Source organism: Callithrix jacchus, chromosome 5 (genome assembly GCF_049354715.1).
Source record: "Callithrix jacchus isolate 240 chromosome 5, calJac240_pri, whole genome shotgun sequence".
In the NCBI taxonomy this organism is placed as follows: Eukaryota; Metazoa; Chordata; class Mammalia; order Primates; family Cebidae; genus Callithrix; species Callithrix jacchus.
Window position 1 is genome coordinate 53511380 of NC_133506.1, and position 19116 is coordinate 53530495.

Consider the following 19116-nt stretch of genomic DNA (forward strand, 5'->3'; position numbering starts at 1 on the left):
AAGTTTTGGCCGGGTGTGGTGGCTCAAGACTGTAATCCCAGCACTTTGGGAGACCGAGGCAGTCGGATCACGAGGTCAAGAGGTCAAGACCATCCTGGCCAACATGATGAAACCCCGTCTCTACTAAAAATACAAAAAAAATTAGCTGGGCGTGGTGGCGTGTGCCTGTAACCCCAGCTACCTGGGAGGCTGAGGCAGGAGAATTGCTCGAAACTGGGAGGCAGAGGTTGTAGTGAGCTGAGATTGTGCCACTGCACTCCATCCTGGCGCCTGGCAACAGAACAAGACTGTCTAAAAAAAAAAAAAAAAAAAGAACCAATGACCCAGGACAGTGTGGAGTCTCTCCTTAACAGCTCCATCAGTTGGCGAGACCCCAATGTGGCTTCATTCCAGCAGACTTCCCATGGTGTCAGCACCTCAAGCCTCAGACACTGCCTTGTGCTTCCCTCTGCTCTAGTCTGGTTTTCCAGTTTCTTAACTAAGAGCGTTCTAGGAAATCCTCATTTGCCTAAGTGAGTCAGAGGTGCTCTCTGTTGCTTGCAACCCAGGAGCCACGACCAGTATCCCCTATTCCGCATCTGTGAAACCTGCACAGCTTCCAGTTTTACTGGCATTGGGTACTTCCCATATCCCTGTGGTGTTATACCAGAGGGTCTCAAACTTGTTGGTCTCAGGACTCCTTAAAATTAATGAGAACCCCAAAGAGCTTTTGTCTGTGGAGGTTGTATCTATCAACACTTCCGTGTTAAAAGTAAAAATGAATAAAGTTTCAAAACACAGGAATCGCCAGCACGTATTCATTTAATCGGCCAGCAGAACAATGATGTCCTCGCATGTCATGGAGCTGCTGGAAAACTCCACTGACTCTCACAAGAGAATGGGGCTAAAAGGCAAATCATGGCCTTAGGAATACTTAGGGATTCTGGGGCCACACGCTTTAAGAACTGCTGTACTAGATAGATCATCCTCACAATGTCCCTCCACCCATTTTGCAGCTCAGAAGAGTGACTCTCAGAATTGAGAAGAAGCTGCCCCTAGGGTTAGGGGGTGCATTTGAACCTGGTCTTGAGACTCTAAAGCTTGAACATCACCTCTCCCCTTTGCCCCATCGAGAGTGGCCCACAGGAAGGAGTCTCCTTCTCACGGTTCCTGGATATCACCTCTGCCCGCTGTTCACTTACCCCTTTTTCTTCCTGCTCACCAGCTGCCACGCCTTACTTCCCATCAGCCTCATAGTTCTTCTACCCCAGGCCCGGGCTGAGGACCTGACTGTACCTCTTCACTGTGTTGCCTCCTGGGGACTCCTGGTTGGAGATTTTGGGCCAAAAGTGTTGTGTCAACAACGACTAAGCTAGGCAGCCCAGGGCTCGCTTTCCAGCCTCCATCCCAGGGAAGCAGCTGCCTCCTGAGGGAGGCCAGGCCTGGACGGGTCCCCGATGTCTGTTTCCAACCCAGGCTCAGTCCATCCTGCATTGGACTGATGCTGCTCCCATCCTGGTGCTGCTCCTGCTGTGCACGGGAGCCACTGCCTCCCAGGGGCCAGCATAGCTGTGATTAACAGCAGGCTTTGGCCTCACATGAACCTAGGTGCAAATTCTTGCCCCACCCCAGGCTAGCCGGTGGATCAGGATGTGTACTTTCCCTCTCGGTAAAATGGGACTAATGGTACAAAGGCCCCTAGGTCTGACCTACCTCTCCATCTCTGGCCCCTCTCTCTGCAGTCCAGTTGGTCTTCCCTCCATTTTCTCCATGTGCCTCATGACTTTGCACATGCTGTTTCACTGCCTGGAAGGTCCTCCCCCACTTCTCTCCTTTCCATCCTCAGAGCTGCCTTTCAGGTCTCAGCTGAAGCGTTCCTTGGTAACTCTGTTCAGAAGGAAATTGTAGAAGCCACAGTGAGAGCACAAAATGGTGATCTTACTGATGCCATTGTACGTCACCTAATGATGGATGCGTGCTGAGAAATGCCTTGTTAGGTGACCTCATCAATGTGCAAACATCATAGAGCCTGCTGCACAAACCCAGGCGGTGTAGGCTCCCACACACCTGACTATGTGGTGTAGCCTATGGCTCCTGGGCTACAAACCTATGCAGCCCATGACTGTACTGAATGAGGCAGTTGTAACACAGCTGCCTTAACACAATGGTATTTGTGTATCTAAACATATCTCAACATACACGAGGTACTATAAAAGTATGGTATAAAAAATATAAAAATGCTACAACTGTGTAGGATACCTGCATGAATGGAGCTCACAGGACTGGTGTGGCGGGTGAGTCAGTGATGAGTGGGGAGTGAATGTGAGGACCCGGGACAGTGCCGTTCACCGCTTCACACTTTATACACACCGCACACTTTGGCAACACAAAATTTATAAAAACAAATTTTTCTTTCTTTGATAATAAATCAACCTTAGCTTACTATAAATTTTTATTTTATTAACTTTAATTTTTTAACTTTCTGATGCTTTTCTAGTAACACGTACCTTGAAACAAGCACATTGTACAGATGTACAAAAATATTTTCTTTCAAACACACTTGCAGTCATGTTCTTTCTTTATATCCTTATTCGATAACCTTTTTTCTACTTTAAATATTTTTTAAGTTTTACTTTTACTTTTTAGACTTTTTTATTAAAAACAAAGACATAAGCACACACATTAGCTCAGGCCTAGACAAGTTGGGACCCTCAGGGTCACTGTCTTCCTCCGCCACATCTTCTCTCAGTGGAAGGTCCTCAAGGGCAATCACACTCATGGAGCCGCCATCTGCCACGATAGCAATGCTTTCTTCCAGATTCCTCCTGAAGGACCTGCCTGAGGTCCTTCACTCAGTGTTTTCAGAGACTTTTGTGAACGTATACAGGTCCTCACAGTCCTGGAATGCTCCCCCCAAACCTGGTCTGAGAAGAGAGCAGGGGACAGGCTCCCCCAAGCAGCTCTCCAGCTTCATTTTCAGCTATTCATGTGTGGGAGGCAGAATAATGACCTCCAAGATGTCCATGCCTCGATTCCCAAAACCTGTGAATAATGTCTCCTTACATGGCAGATGTGAAAATCCCCAATGGGGAATTGTTTTCCCTTCTGCAAAAGTCTGAGGCTGTTTTACAAGTAACTGTATATATATACACATATATATATATATATATATATATGTATATATACACACACACACACACACATATATACAGATACATATATATGTATATATGTGGGTATATATTTACAAGGAGATACGTATATATGTGTATCTATATATACACACCCATATATATGTATATAAGGAGTACATGCTCAAATAATGGCAAAAGGTATAGTCAATACATAAACCAGAAATCAAGTCATTCATTATCGAGTATTACGGACCGCACGTAATTGTTCGCACTAGACTTTTATATGACTATCAGCACAGTAGGTTTGTTTGCATCAGCATCACAACAAACACGCGAGGACTGTGTCATGCTTCAAAGTTATGACGGCCATGATGTCACCAGGTGACAGGAATCTTGTAACTGCATCATCATCTTGTGTGACCACCATTGTGTACACCATCCATCATTAACCAAAACGTTGATATGAGGTGCAAGACTATCATTAAATAATTACTTGTGTGATTATTTATTTTGTACCTATCGTCCCTTTTAGACCTGTGCTCTCCAATACGGTAATCACTAGCCACATGTGGTATTTTAAATTTAAATTGATTACAATTAAATACAATTAAAAATTCAGCTCGTCACTGCTCCATTAACTGCTAAGCCATTACCATTTTAGTGCCAATGGCAGCCCCTGAGTGTCTTTGCCTGAGAACCCTCAGTGTCTTCTCATGCTTGTTGTGCTCACACATGAGGCAGGCTGAAGATGCCCAGGAGAAGCAGTGCCCAACCAATGAATGCCAGGAGTTCTCATGTCAGTATCCCGGCTCCCTTGCCCCTCCTACAGGGTAACTGGTGTGTCTCTGCCAGCCTCCTTAGGCTGGGTCCACTCATCACCCTGGCCAGCCAAGAGGGGTCCCAGCCATGGCTCTGGGAAGGAACAGCTGAGCTTTCCCTCAAGCTAAAACTGAAGTGCTTGAAACGACATATACAGAGATGCAAGCAGGGACAGGGGAACCATCAAGGGGTGGGGATGCAGCCAAGACCAGCAATAGCCAGCAAGGGCCAGAAACCGCCTCACTGAAGCCCAGCAGGATTCAGGATTGGGTCTCCTTCTCCCTGACCCCCATAGGAGCTGCGGCCATTAAAGACCAGGCCACAACAACCTGGGGAGAAGGACATATAACCTTCTGTCTCTCCTCCCATCCTCCATTCTGCAAGTGCTCATTTGGCCAAACTTAATCAGAAGTCAGAGGACAAGGGACACCACGGATGCAGTTTTTAAAGGCCCTCTTCCCAGGGCTCAGGATAGGGTAGAGACAGACAGAATGAGTCAGGGTTGGGGCGGGGCTGCAGAATACTTAGCTCAGGTAGGCACAGTGCTCTTTCTTCTAGAACTTTGACTCTTCAATTGAATGATGAAATTATTAGTTGCTAGGAAAAACAGTTCCTTTATTCCTGCAAGAAGACCAGTAAGTCCGTCATTGTTCCCAGCTACGAGCTGTTTATTCCAAGCCAGGTTCTCCAGCCTCCCTTGCTTATCCTGAGTTCTCCCTACGCCCTCCCGTGAGATGTGCTCTTTGCTTCCAGTGGCCAGGGTCAGCTTCTGAGGCTTTCAACCATCAAATCCTACCTAGGCACAACCCATATGAGAGCCTGAAGCTTTTAGGGGTAGTTTTTTTTTTTGAGATTCATATTTTATTTACAAGTAAATGAAGAATGTCCCTGTAAACTCTAATTTGGGATACAAAGAACAATATGAGGTAGTTGCTGGTGACTCCACAGTGACATGTGAAGGAGTTTATGCCACTGTTTCTTGAAACAAAGATTTTATTATTTAAAAAAAAAAACCCACCTACATGATTTCTTCATGTTGCATGTGTAAAAGAATGAAAAATAAAAGTGATTTTTCAAAACTCTACAGTCTCTGATCAACTGTGTGAGGTGGCCAGGATGTCATTTTCACTCAGTGACAGCCCCTACTCTTCAAGAGCAACAGCCTCTGGGCAAGACTTAGACCTCATCCAGAGCATCTGCTCGAGGAATGGAAAGACCTCAGTCTTTCAGGGCCTGCACTTTCAGCTTCTCTGCCTCCAACTTGGTCTGCTGTTCCTTTGCTCTTCTAGAATTTCTTCAATGGATACTTGCTGGAGGGGTGTGCCACTCTTCTTTTCCAAGTCTATTTCTCCTAGTAGGATGACATTTTCTCCTCTGACCACAAAAATCCCTCGAGGAATAAGCCTGCATTTTGGTAACATTAGACATTTTGGTAACATTCATCATCCCAAACAGATTTTGGGGCCTAGGAAATTTGCCTAGGACAATCACACTCAGTGGGTAGTACCAGTGCAACAAAGATCGAACCTGATGTAGTTTCTGGAGTCAGAAGGCCTTGTTTTTTGTTTGTTTTTTGTTTGTTTGTTTGTTTGAGACAGAGTCTAGCTCTATCACCCAGGCGGGAGTGTAGTGGCACAATCTCGACTCACTGCAACCTCCATCTCCCAGGTTCAAGTGATTCTCCTGCCTCAGCCTCCTGAGTAGCTGGGATTACCTGTGTAAACCACCACACCCAGCTAAATTTTTTTTGTATTTTTAGTAGAGATGGGGTTTCACCATGTTAGCCAGAATGGTCTCGATCTCCTGACCTTGTGATCTGCCTGCCTCAGCCTCCTGAAGTGCTGGGATTAGAGGTGAGAGCCACCGAGCCCAGCCAGGGAACCCTTGTTTTAACAGATCAAGCAACTCATCCTCCCCTGTTTTTCCTCCCTCCTCCTACACTGGGCTTTTGCCTGTCATTTGGACACATCAAGCTTTTTGCTACCTCAGGGCCTTTGCACCAGCCATCCCCGTTGCACAGTCCTTCACCCCTTACCCATGTTTGCTTACCTCATGCAGAGCTGGAATTCCAACACATGAGGCCACTCGTACCAGCCTCATGAATAAGGAATTGGAACATGGAACTGGTATAAGGAAAAGTCTATTGATTTTGTGTGAGGTGAGAACAGACACTGAGTGCACGGACCAGGGGGTAATGGGGAGCATCTTGTCCACACAGTAGGCAAAGGTCAAGTGACGTTTGGACCCATGCTGCCTCTTATATTCGGAATAAATTGGGATCCTGTGGCCCCAGAGCAGTCACTGTGGCTGTCAGGCAATGCAGTCTCTGTGCACTCCTAGGCCCTGCCCCTGCCAGCTCTCTCACAGCAACACCTGCTAGTGAACTCCACTTCCTGCTGTCAAAGTAAAGGGCACATCAGACCTGTCTTCATTATTCATGAGAGTTCCTCTGAATCGGTAATTTCCAAAATCAAAGAAAATCAAGCTGAAGGAGAAGCAGCAGGCATGGGTCTTGTGGGGCCTGGACCACCATCTTGAGGCATGTTGCCCTCATGGCAGGGGGTTGGGTGGCTATTCTCCATTCGTGTTGAGTTTTAGGCCAGGAAGAGACGTGATCCTTTAGGCTGCTGTGGGTAGCTGGATGGGGGCAAGTGAGTAGACAAGTGGGCCTCAGCTAGGAGGTCAATGATAGTCCAGGCATGAGTCATGGGCTAGGCTCAATGGAAGTGGGCAGTGGAGACAGACCCAGAAGCTACCAAGGAGGGAAAACCCATAGAGCTTGGCAACTCTCCATGGAGTCTGGTGTTCAAGGGAGCCAAGGCTGACCTGAAGGGAGATTTTTTCCACTGGACAGGGAGCTCTAGAAAGACAAGCAACCCATTTCCTGGAACTTCTAGGGCCTAGATCGGTGCAAAGCAGAGATAAAAGGCTGAGGGTCAGCCATCTGGAGAGGGGACCAAGAAGGGGTTACCCTATACTCGCCCTTCCCAAACCCCAACCACCTCCAGGGAGGCTCCCCATGCTTTGTTTGCCCAGGAGTTTGATGCGTTCCCCAAAAGTAGATTAAAACATGCTCTGGAATGCTCCCTGGAGGCCAGGAACAGAAGTCTTGAGCCTGGAGTGAACATTAAATACATATGGGTAAGGCCCCCAGCAGCATTCGGAATGAGACCGGAGCTTGTGGCCATATGGGGATGTGGTTGTGGAAAAAAAATATTTATAAAATGGCTTTTCCAAATGTTTAATCTACAGCAGATGCATCTAAAATTAATCTGTTTGGCTTGGCTTTCACTGTGGGGAGATGCCATTTCATCGTGCCGGCCGCCTGGAGCAGAGGAAATGGGGGTTGTAAAAGATTCATCTGTTTGTGAGTCAACTTAAAATGAAGATCTTCAGAGGGCAGGGAGGCAGTGGAGGAAGGAGGGCAGGTCTGGGAAGAGAGGGACTGAGGTTCCCCCACACCCCCGACTCCTGTGGGTCACCCACACGTTAACTCTCGTCTCATGGACGCTGTATGTTGAAGCTTTCCCACCAGAGTAATAATCTGATGGCTGCGTTTCTTACTAAGATGTTGTGCTGTCACTCTGACTACAGTTGAGTAATGGATCCCACAACGACTCTTAAGTGTGGTATTTCCGTGATTTTTGCAGAAGGGAAAACAATCCCCTATTGAGAGTGCTTAACACCAGAGAAATTTCTGGAACGGGAAACAGAACCACTGACTTCTCCAGCCTCCTGCTCACTCTACCCAGCGACCTTCACCATCTCACGGATACTGAGCCCTTTCCAACCTCAGGGCCTTTGCATACTCTGCTCCCTCTGCCTGGAAGCTCTCCCTCCTGCTTTAGAATAAATATCAATTCCTCAGTGAGGTCTTTGTTGAACTTCCAATCCCAGAACGGGTGTGCCCCATGGTCTCTCTTCACTGCTCTTAACACACTCACAATCGCATTTTGATGGTGAGACACTGCAGCTCATGTCCAAGTCCCACCCAGGACTTGGCCCGTTGCAGTGCCCTGTACAGATGGATGGATGGATGGATGGATGGATGGATGGATGGATGGATGGATGGATAAATGGATGGATGAATAAATGGATGGAAGAATAAGGTACTGGCTTGCTGGCTGACTGACCGGATGGATGGTTGGATGGATGATGGATGGATGGAAGGATGGGGGCTGGCTTGCTGGCTGATGGATGGGTGGATTGATGGATAGTGGATAGATGGATGAATGGTGGATGAATAAATGGATTAACGGATGGATGGATGGATGAACGGTGGATGGTTAAATGGATTAATGGATGGATGAGTGTATGATAGCTGGATGAGTGGATGAATGGATATATGGATGGATGAACGGATGGCAAATAGATGGAACTATCTGTGTCAGGCCTGCATGACACCTGGCTTGGAGGGCCACCCAGTCAACATTTGCTGACAAGATGGACAAATAGAGAGGAGGTGAGTGACAGCAGCCCCTCAGGTGCTTTTTCTTTGGAGACCTGGGCAAGGAAACAAGATACCTGGAAGCAAGTGCGTTTTTCTGAAACTATGTGGGTCCTCACAGTCCTGGAATGCTCCCCCCAAACCTGGTCTGAGAAGAAAGAAGGGGATATGCTCCCCCAAGAAGCTCTCCAGGTTCATTTTCAGCTACTCAGGTGTGGGAGGCAGAACAATGACCTCCAAGATGTCCATGCCTCAATCCCCAGAACCTGTGAATATGTCTCCTTACATGGCAAAGAGACTTTGCAGGTGTGAGTCAATTAAAGATCTGGAGATGAGGAGATTGCCCTGGATTAGCTGGGTATCTAAGTGGGAACAATCTAGTTACTCGAGTGTCAACATCACTCATCATTAGGGAAACGTAAATAGCACAGTGACGTACCCCCACCCCACACACACTCGTTAGGATGGCTACAAAAAACAAAAAAAAACAGAAAATAACAAGTGTTGGTGAGAATGTGGAGAAATTGGAAACTTTGTGCACTGTTGGTGAGAATGTAAAATGAAAAACAGTATGGAGGTTTCTCAAAAAAAAATAAAAACTAAAATTATCGTGTGATCCAGCAATCCCACTTCCGAGTGTGTGTCCTAAAGAACGAAAGCAGGGGCTTGAACATCTGTGCATCCATGTTTACAGCAGCGCCATTCACAATAGCCAAAAGGCGGAAGCAGCCCATGTGTGCACTGATGGATGAATGAATAAACAATGTGGTGCACCCAAACAATGGAATATTATACAGCCTTGAAAAGGAAGGGAATTCTGACGCAGGCTCCAGCATGGGTGAACCTCGAGGACAGGATGCTAAGTGGAATCAGACAGTCACAGAAGGACAAATACTGTCTGATTCCGCTCATAGGAGGCCCCTATAGTAGCTCAATTCATAGGGACAGAAAATAGCATGGTTGTTTCCAGGGACTGGAAGGCAAGGGAATGGGGAGTGCATGTTTACAGGAGAAAGGGTTTCAGTTTGTGAAGTTAAAAAAGCTCTGGGGATGCATGGTCATGATGGTTGCTCCACAATGTACACATACTTAAAGCATCAAACTGCACACTTAGAAATAGTTAAGGTGGGAACTTTTATGTTGTGTGTATTTTACCCACAATTAAAATTATTTTTTTTAAGTAGAGAAACTGGGGTAGCCACAGTGAGAGTGACACCATCTCCTAAGAAGGATCATGACAATGAAGCGTGAGCAGAATTCCACACCCCGACTCTGGCCCTGAGCAGGGCTCATGTGCAGGCTGCAAAGGCCCCTGGCCGAGACTGCCATCCAGGATGGGGGACCTGAGACCCATAACTCCAAGGAGCTGAAGTCCACCAACAGCCCAGAACAAAAACCCATCCTTCTCTGAAGCCTCCAGAAGCAACACAGCCCTACACCCCGTTGATTGCAGCCCAGTGAGGAGACCCAGTGCCCACTTTCCACCCACAGAACTGTAGGAGGATAAGTCAGTGTTGCTGAGCTAAGTCTCTGCTAATTTGTTAGGGCAACAGGAATATTTTATAGCATTCTGGAAATATATTACTACTACTCCAGGAAAGCACAGCACAGTGCAGGGAGAGGGGAGCAGGGGTCAGGGCCTGGCCCAGCCATGAACTGTGCAGCTATAGGGCACACAGGGCCTTGGTTTCCCCATCTGCATGACAAAGCAGTTGGCTTAGAAGTGGTTTTCTTTTATTTCTTTCCCCTCTCCATTTTGTTTGGCCATGGAGATCTCTTGAGTGACATCTTCTGTCAAAGCCCCAATATATGTACCACATGAAATATGTTTAGAGGTCTGCTCTGCTTGGGGTGAGAGTGGGGGTCTGGTCCTGCCTCCTGGGCACCCTTCAACCCACCCCTGGGAAGCCGGCACCCCCAGCTCTTCAGAGCCTTGGTGTCTGTCAGCATTGCCTGCAGATGCAGCCTGAGGCTTCTGGGGGCCTGAGCTGACCCTTGCGTTTGTTTGTTTGACAATATCAAGCTTCTTGGACACAAATATGACCTTGAACCTCCCTCACTTCCTGGCCCCAGCTGCTCTTGGGAAGGTGAAACCCTTGTCGAGTCCAGCTTCTGCTGACCTCTCAGCCCCTGCCCCCTTCACCTGCCACCTGTTCTGAGATTCAGCCGTGTGACTACCTCTCAGACCTGTGCTTTTTACTCTTCCACCCACCACAGGGCCTTTGCACGTGCAGTTCCCTGAGCCTGAACTGCCATGCTCACTCCTCCTTGCCCCTCATGAACCTACTGCTCACCTCACCTTTTCCTTCCCTCCCTGCCTAGGTCAACCTTCCCCTCACTCTCCACCCAACTCCCCCAACACCCTGTTAAATGTTCTCATGCCTCTCTTTTGTGGCTCTGACTAGAGGTACAATGTTACAACTTTTTTTGGTGAATGCCTGGCTTCTCCACTAATATAATCCAACATTCACGTAGCGCTTAACTTGTACAGACCCTATTCTTAGCACTTTATATATTTGTTCATTTTATCTTTAGAAAAAAACTTCTGAAATTGATACCATTTATCATCACCATTTAATAGATGAGAACCCTAAGACACAGAGATGTTAAGCAATTTGTCCAAGGTCACACACTAGTGAAGGGAGGAGCTGTTTAAGTCCAGTCTGTCTGTTTATCCACCCATTTGACACCATCTATTTATTCATTCATCCATCCACCAATCCTTCCATCAATCCATTATTAATCTCTCCATCCATCCATTCACTCATCTATCCATTCAACCACCCACACACTCACCCCCATTTATCCACCCATCCAACCATCCATCCATCCATTCATCCATCCATCCATTCATCCACCCATCTATCCATTCAACCACCCACACACTCACCCTCACTTATCCACCCATCCAACCATCCATCCAGCCATCCGCCCACCCATCTATCCATTCAATCACTCACCCACTCACCCCCATTTATCCACCCATCCAATCATTCATCCAACCATCCATCCATTCATCCATCCATCCATCCACCCATTTATCATCAGCTCCATGAGGACAGGAATTGTGATGCTTTGTTCACTGCCCCAACTCCAAAGCCCAGCACATTTGTAAATATTTACAGGATTATAGGACAAACCCTGATCTGTGTTCTGCCATAATCCTCCCTAGGAGAACCCTCTTGGAGCCACCAAGGGTAAAAGAGAGGGAGCCTTGGTTGCCTTTACCCTCTCGTGCTGGTCAAAGTGGCCTCCACCTGAGCATCTCAGTGGCCCTGCAGCCAGCATGTCCTCTCCATGTGCTTCACTGGGGAATCCCTTGCAGCAGGAGTTGACAGGAATGGGGTGAGGGCAGAGGGATGAGCTGAGAAAGGGAACTTAGTGTTGTAGCTCTGTCCACCCAAGAGCTGGTGCAGTTGGAAATATAAACAGGAGAGAGGAGAGGCCTAGGAAATGCATGGCCAAGGATGTCATACAAGGAAACTGGATGAGTCTCCATGTTTCCAGGCCCTCAGCCCCTGGCCTGGTATCAGCAGAAGTCCCACTCTCGTTAATCCTGAGGGGCCTTGAAAGATCCCACAGCCAGGCTGTCCAGGCACTTGCCCCAGAACCCACACCTGTCTGGCCTCCTCTGCTGGAGACAGTGATGTTAAACTGCGGCCTGTGATGAGCACAGTGTTCCTGCTGATGGTCCTCCCTCTGATATCCTTGAGGGACTGGGATGGGGCTGGGTCCAAAGTGGAGACAGAGAGATGAGGCTCCCCGCTGATCTGCATTCCTGAGCCCCAAAGTAGCAGGAAGAGTCTCTTCCATTTCCTCCCTGTTACAAAACGACAGCCCACATGCATGGGAATGGAGACACCCGGGGAGGAGACTGTGCCCCATGATGGAGACTAGCAAGGCGCCCACATCCCACTCTGGGCAGGCCATGATGGAGCCTGCTCCAAGGTAGAGGCTCTTTCAATCCTCTCCTTAAAGCCAGATGCATGGACCCTTGGCCCATGTTATCCCTGTCAGAGTCGGGGCCAGCTCTTAAACAAATCTGGATGGAAGAGCTGTGACCAAGGAACCAGGCAGATCTGGTCTCAGTCATGTCCCCAGCCCTGGGACCTTGGTCCGACTGCTGAAGCTCCCTCTGCCCTATTTTGTCCATCTGTGAAATGGGGATACTCCTGGCACCTAATTCATGCGGTGTTGTGTGTACATGATACTGCAAACTGCGTGTTTGACACAGCACCTGGCCCCCAGCTAGTGTTCTGAAGACAATAGCCATGTTATTTTTAATGAGAATGCTCTTGGCCTTAAGCTGCAATTTTTCTACCTGATTCCCCTGTAAGAGCATCTCTTTCAGCCACAGCTGAGATGGAAATGAGGAAATGAACCTGATATCCACTCTATACATCCCTTTGATGAGAGCCACCCTTCAGGACAAGAGACCTCATTGAAATGTAATTTTTTTTCCCATTAATCATCCACCCAGACAGCCCTCAGTTCTCTGATTCTCTTAAACAAATAACAACCAAAAAAAAAAATCTTTTCTTCAACCTCTAAGTGCGGATTTCTATAATAAAAAGCATGGCATTGAGCAGTTATCTCCTCTCATCGGGTTTCCCTTTCATAACTCACAAAGGGTTCTCCTTCTCCCTGTCTCTCTCTCTCTCTCCCCATTCCCCATACCCCATCCCCCACATCTTCCTTTCTTTGAAGCCAGATACACACGTGGAAGAGATAGCATCATCGTAGGCCATGACAGGGCTCCATGATGTCCGGCTTTGAAAAGCCAAGTGACCCTGGGCCTGGCCCCAACCCATGCAATTTCACTGGTGCTTCCTCCCCAAACTCCTGATTCCTCAGCCTATTAAAGTGGGGATAATAACACCAACAGCTCAGGCTTTCTGATGGTCAGGGGCTGCCACTGTTGAATGCATAGATTCAACAAATATTGACTGAATGTCTACTGGGCGCTAGCACAAAGGATCCTAGCCATGGACAAGATGCAGTGGGAAGCCTCTCGGCACTTTTTTTCTAGGGCCAGTCCTGGAGGAGGCATTCTTGAAATGGAAATTGCAGAGTAGAGGTCTCCAAGACAACTGTGACCGATTACAAATTTGGAGTCCTCAGGCCTATCCTTAGGGTTAATAATTTGCTGAGAAGGACTCACAGAACTCACTGAAAGCTACTGTATTCTGTCACAGTTACATAAAATAATATAGATTAATATTGGCCAGTGGAAGAGACACGTGGGGCAGAGCCCAGGGAAGTTCCAAGCATAAAAATTCTAGTTGTCCTCTCCTGGTGAAGTCTCAGACAGCTCTCACTTTTCCTGGAAATCATATATGACCACACACATGGAGATCTGCCAGCCAGGGAAGCTCATGTGAGCCTCCAGATCCAGAGTTTTTATTGGGGTTCGATCACATAGACATGGATGATTGCCCATGTGGCTGGCCTTTGGCCTCCAGTCCCTCCAGAGGTCAAATTGGTACTGGCTGACCCAAGACCCTCACCATAAATCATACGGTCAACATAGGTTATCTTCTGTGGCCTAAGATCACTCAGGTAAACAAAGACACTTTTATCAAACAGGGCATTCCAAAGGCTTAGAGGCCACCTCCCAGGAGCCAGGGACAAAAGCCAACTCTCTTTAGACCGTGTTAATTCTTTACTGCCCATAAGTTTAGCTGCAAAATCTCTCAAGATGTGAACTTCGCTCCGATCCGTGTCTTTCTCTTCCAGCTAATATAGCACTACTCACAAGGTGTGCAAAGATCACACACAACGAAAAGAGAAGGAAAACCATGCAGATTCTCAGCAAACAGGGACTTTTTTTTTTTGAGACAGAGTTTTGCTCTCGTTGCCCAGGCTAGAGTGCAATGGCGCAATCTCAGCTCACTGCAACCTCCACCTCCCAGGTTCAAGCAATTCTCCTGCCTCAGCCTCCCAGATGGCTGGGATTACAGGCATGCGACACCATGCCCAGCTAATTTTGTACTTTTAGTAGAGATGGGGTTTCACTGTGTTGGTCAGGCTGGTCTCAAACTCCCAACCTCAAGTGATCCACTTGCCTTGGCCTCCCAAAGTGCTGTGATTACAGTTGTAAGCCACCACGCCTCGCTGAGCTAACGAGGACGTTTAAACAGAGGAAAGTGCATCCATGCTGAGGGATACAGAGAAGCAGATAAAAAGATGAGGCACCACTCTAGGGACTCAAGTATGATCGAAGAAAATGCTGTTGGTGAAAAAGTCCATTGTAGCTCAATTGCTATTGAGTAGCCACTTGGCCCTGGGAAATATATTTAACCCCTTGAGCCTCTTCTGTATCCTTGTCTCTGAAATGAGGCAGTGCTTTGATCTCTTACCCAGGTCTGCCATGAGGAGTAAGTGATGCCATGTGTAAGAAGCAGCAGGCATACTTGGGGCTGAGCCGGGGCCAGTTCTTAGCACCTCGGCTTCACTCTCAATCCTTGGGGTGAGGCTGGAGGGCATAGGGAGACTCTCCCTGAGGTGCTCTTCTTGGAGGCATTTGTTACCAGTGCCTTGACCACTCAGACATTCATTAGTCCTTTGACAGACTGATCAATTTGTTCATTTTTCCATAATAAAGCCTTGTACTGGGTGTTGGATTTTGAGAAGTAATGAAGCCACACAGTCTCTTCCTTCAGGGAGTAGCCAGTCCAGGGTGGAAGACAGGCTGCAAACTTAGCCCAGAGGTGGGGTGCACTAGCCCAAGCTCAGACAGCAAGTCCTGAATGCCCTGCTCACAAATGAGACAGATGCAAAGTGGAAGTTCCCCCAATGCTGTGTCAAAGCCAAGCGGGCTGGGCGGACAAGGCAGGGGCCACCACTGTGTCTTCTGGCCAAGAGGGCTGCGTGTGAATTGGCCTAGATATCTGGCCGTGAGAGAGGATCAAAACTTCAAGGACAGGAGATGAGTCAGGTTGTTCGGAGCCATGAGAGAGTGAGTGGAAAGAGGTGGTCCCCAGGGACCCCAAGGGCAGGGCTTTGAGGGCCAAAGTGAGGGGGGATCTTTATCCCGAAGGTGATGGAGAGCCTGTGAAGGGTTTTAATCCAGGGGTGGCATGTTGGAGCTGTGTCTCCAAAAGATGCTCCTGCTCACGGGGCAAGGAAACACAGTATCCTGGTTAGAACACACCTGACATCAACCAGGTCCCGCCACATTCTTCCCAGGAACCTCTGCTTCCTCCAGCTGTCTTGAGAGTTGATTGCTAACGTAGAATGTGCTGGAGCCATCTCCTCCTGGCTTGAGAGAACTCACTGTTAAATATTCAGGAAATTTGTGAGCCTATTCTTAAACCATTGCAGCTTTGCAATTGCCATAGAGGAAGTGTTGACACCACAGACATTGGCAAAAGCTATCAATCGGCACTGTTCCTCCTATGACCGCTGAGAGCTGGTTTACCAGAGCACGGATGTTTCTGAAGACTCGCTGCTGCCTGCTTCTCTGGAAAAGTGTCTGTGATTGAGAAGGTCCTCCTTGCCCACCCCACAGGTATCCTACAGCTGATGACTGGCATTGGGGTTTGAATTCTTTGCCTCACGCCTAACAGTTTCAACTCTGTGGCATCATTCCTGTTCCAGGGTTCCCCATGGTGCTGTGCTAGACTCCAGCTGACACCACATCCTTTCCCAGCCCCTTTCTGCCCTCACTACCTTTTCAGCTTCTGCTGAGAGCCCTCCTTCAGTACACGCCTTGGATGAGGATCTCACAGCATTTGGCCAAGTGTGGCGCCTGGACCATTTATATCACAGTCCTGGAATCCCACCCTGGACCTCCTGAGTCAGAGCCTTTGGATTTAGGGTCCTAAGACCCGCCTTTGGAACAAAGGCTATTTGAAACTAGAGTTTGAGGAAGTTTGGCTCAAGTTAGAGAAACAGAACGTGGCACTTGTCAGAAGGCCTGCAGACCAGCCTTGAACGGGGGACCCAAAAGTGGAACCCCACCCTATGAATGGACCTCAGTGGAGGCATTAAGGAGTTGGATTTTATTGACGTAAGTAGCAAACATTCCTGTGTTCCCAGGAAGGGAGAGGTTCTGTGCCAGGTTGGGAAGAGATTACTGAAATACTAGAGAAAGAAAGAACTCTTCCCGCTGAGAACACGGCTCTTAAAAACACCACCTCCCCACGGCTTCACATCAGCAAAGCCCAGAGATCACTCCAACCACACATGGAGACAGACAGGACCAAGCAGGCAGATCCGCTGGGTTAGGGAAGAATGTGAGCTGCGGCTGCAACTTCGGCACTTGGCAGAAATTTAGGATGCTCTGCTCCTTTCCAAGATCTGGTTCTTCCTTTTGATGACAAAAGTCACCTTAAGCCCCAGCTCCCAAGCACTTGGAAATAAAATAAAATTAAGTTTTGAATAACAAGTCTTCAGTTGATGGGGTGAGATCACTGCTGAACCACCGTGTCAGACCCAAAGAATGTTTCCATTTCCCGCCGCCTCTCGGGTGACCCCCCTTGAAGGAGGTCCGCCTGCTGCAGCAGGTCACAAATACAGGGCAATTAATTTTTATAGCCCTCTGCTCTCAGCGGCCACCACATGCTGGGGTGAGGTCACTCTTGCCACTTTATTTTTGTCTGTTTTAAAGATGTTGGTGTGTTGAGACTCATTCTTCCCCAATGAGCTCAGATCCCCTGGTTCCCGAGCAGCGGCTCTGCAAAGAGATCCACGGGGGGCGACTGTGGGTGACAGCAAAGACCACTAGCTGATACCGCATGAGCTCAGACGAGTTCCTTCCCCTCTCAAGGCCTTGGTTTTCGCAGCCCCAAATGCTAAGCATCGACTAGACTAGCATTTCCCAAATTTCAGTCATTTCTGAACCACCGTTATCATTTTGGCCTGTCCCACCACCTGCACTATAATTCAAGTCACGATCTTTCTTCTTCTGTAAATCACTTCACATTTCTAATTGAACATTTAACTAAAAGGAGACTTGATATCATCATCATAAATGGAAATCAGTGTTCCTTGCCATTAATAAAAGATAACTTCAGAAAGAAATACCTTGACCGCAAACGAACACTGCTAAATTCCAGCCAGATACTGCTGTCTGTGGATGGCTTCAAATTTAAGGCCTCTCTCTCTTTGTTCAAAAGGTAGCTTAGAAGTGTCACGACGTACTAAAGGTTCTAACCTGAGGGGAATAATTTTCACACTATGTAAATCGATGCCCTAAAATCTAAAATCACCTTGCCCTCAACCAGCAGCCTGCACTTGGGACGACACTGGTTTAGATCTTTTCTACAAATCTTTAATTTTGAGTGACGATGTGAAGCTCTAGAGTGCTTCTGGAGCTTTCTTCCAAGTTACCCAGCATTTGGCCAAGTGTGCTGCCTGGACCACTTGTATCACAGATCCAGGACCCAACCTGGACCTACTGAGTCAGAGCCTTTGGATTTAGGCCCCAGCACCCGCCTTTGTTACAAGGACTCCTTGAAACTAGCATTTGAGGGAGCTTCACCCAGGTTAGCGGAACAGAATGTGGCACTCATCAGAAGGCCTGCAGGAACAGAGCAGCCTTGAATGACAGGCCCAAGACTGGAGCAAGAACCCAATCTGGTTATTGCTGGCGGTGTGCAAATAAACGATTCTCTTCTGGGTAAGGTAGAGATGCCTGGTGAACTTATTCAGAGCCAGAGGAGACCCAGCAGATTCCTCTGACTCTATCCTCAGAACGGTGCGGAATGAACCCCACCCCGTGAATGAACCCCAGGAGAGACATTAAGGAGATGGATTTTATTGATGTCTAGCAGCAAACATTCCTATGTCCCAAGGAAGGATGAGGTTCTGTGCCAGGTTAGGATAAGATTACTGAAACGGTTGAGAGAGAAAGAGCTCTTTCCGCTGAGAAGCATCAGCCTAGAGCTGTGAGCGGGGCTGGGGTGCCGGGCTGGCCATCTCTGCTCTTGCACATGGTGAAAACATCTTTCACTCGGAGTTGGCAGTTCTGCCCTCTCTGCCAACAGAAACTTGGAAGGAGCCGCCCGCGCCTTTCTGCTTCCCGTTCACCCTCCCAGCAGGCCTGATTAATGTCCATTTTAAGCCAGGACGTTTATTCTGGCTGTGGAGCCTGTGAACACAGGGCGCTGTGGAGCCCAGCTTCCCCTTGTTTGTTTTGTGCAGGGATGGCCATTGGGAGAGAAAAGTCAGGTTGGGAGGCTCTGCTGCACGTCCCCTCTTTGAAAATCAGATGACTTCCAAGCAAGGGCAAGGATGATCGTGTGTCCTGAGAGACTGCAATTCTCTGAGCCTCACCTTCTCATCTGAGGCAAGGTAGCCATTGTCCCTTCCTCATAGGGCAGCTAGGAGGAGGGGATAAATTCACATCTACAAAGCACTGAGCACACACGAACATGGTAAGAGAAGCTGTTCTGGGCAGGATAGTGTCCCTCCAAAAATTCATGCCTCCCCAGAACCTCAGAATGTAGCCTTATGTGGAAATGCAAATGTAATTAGGTCAGCTGACATCATAATGGATGAGGGTGGGTCCTAAATTCAGTGACTGGCACCCTTAGAGAGGAAAGGGGTGCAAAGCTGTAAGGACACACAGAAGAGGAGCCACTTGGCCATGAGTCAGACTGGAGTTTCGCTGCCAAAAGCCAAGGAGCTCGGAGGATTCCTGGGTGGCGTGGAATGGATTTTTCTCTTGCAGCCCCCAGAAGGAGCCCTCTCTGCCATCACCTTGATGTTGGACTTCTGACCTCCAGAATTGTG

At 48.1% G+C, this 19116-nt stretch overlaps 1 protein-coding gene across 1 annotated transcript; it reads right to left on the reverse strand.

Annotated features, from left to right (window-relative positions):
• Positions 1 to 17824: 17824 nt before the first annotated feature.
• On the reverse strand, positions 17825 to 18588 carry LOC100413301 (uncharacterized; the record flags this gene model as incomplete). The annotated part of the gene is given in 4 exon segments (XM_008996202.5): positions 17825 to 18069; positions 18071 to 18103; positions 18105 to 18386; positions 18388 to 18588. Coding segments are annotated over 4 exon segments (717 nt in total), but the record flags the coding sequence as incomplete, so codon positions are not given.
• Between the last annotated feature and the right edge of the window lie 528 nt (positions 18589 to 19116).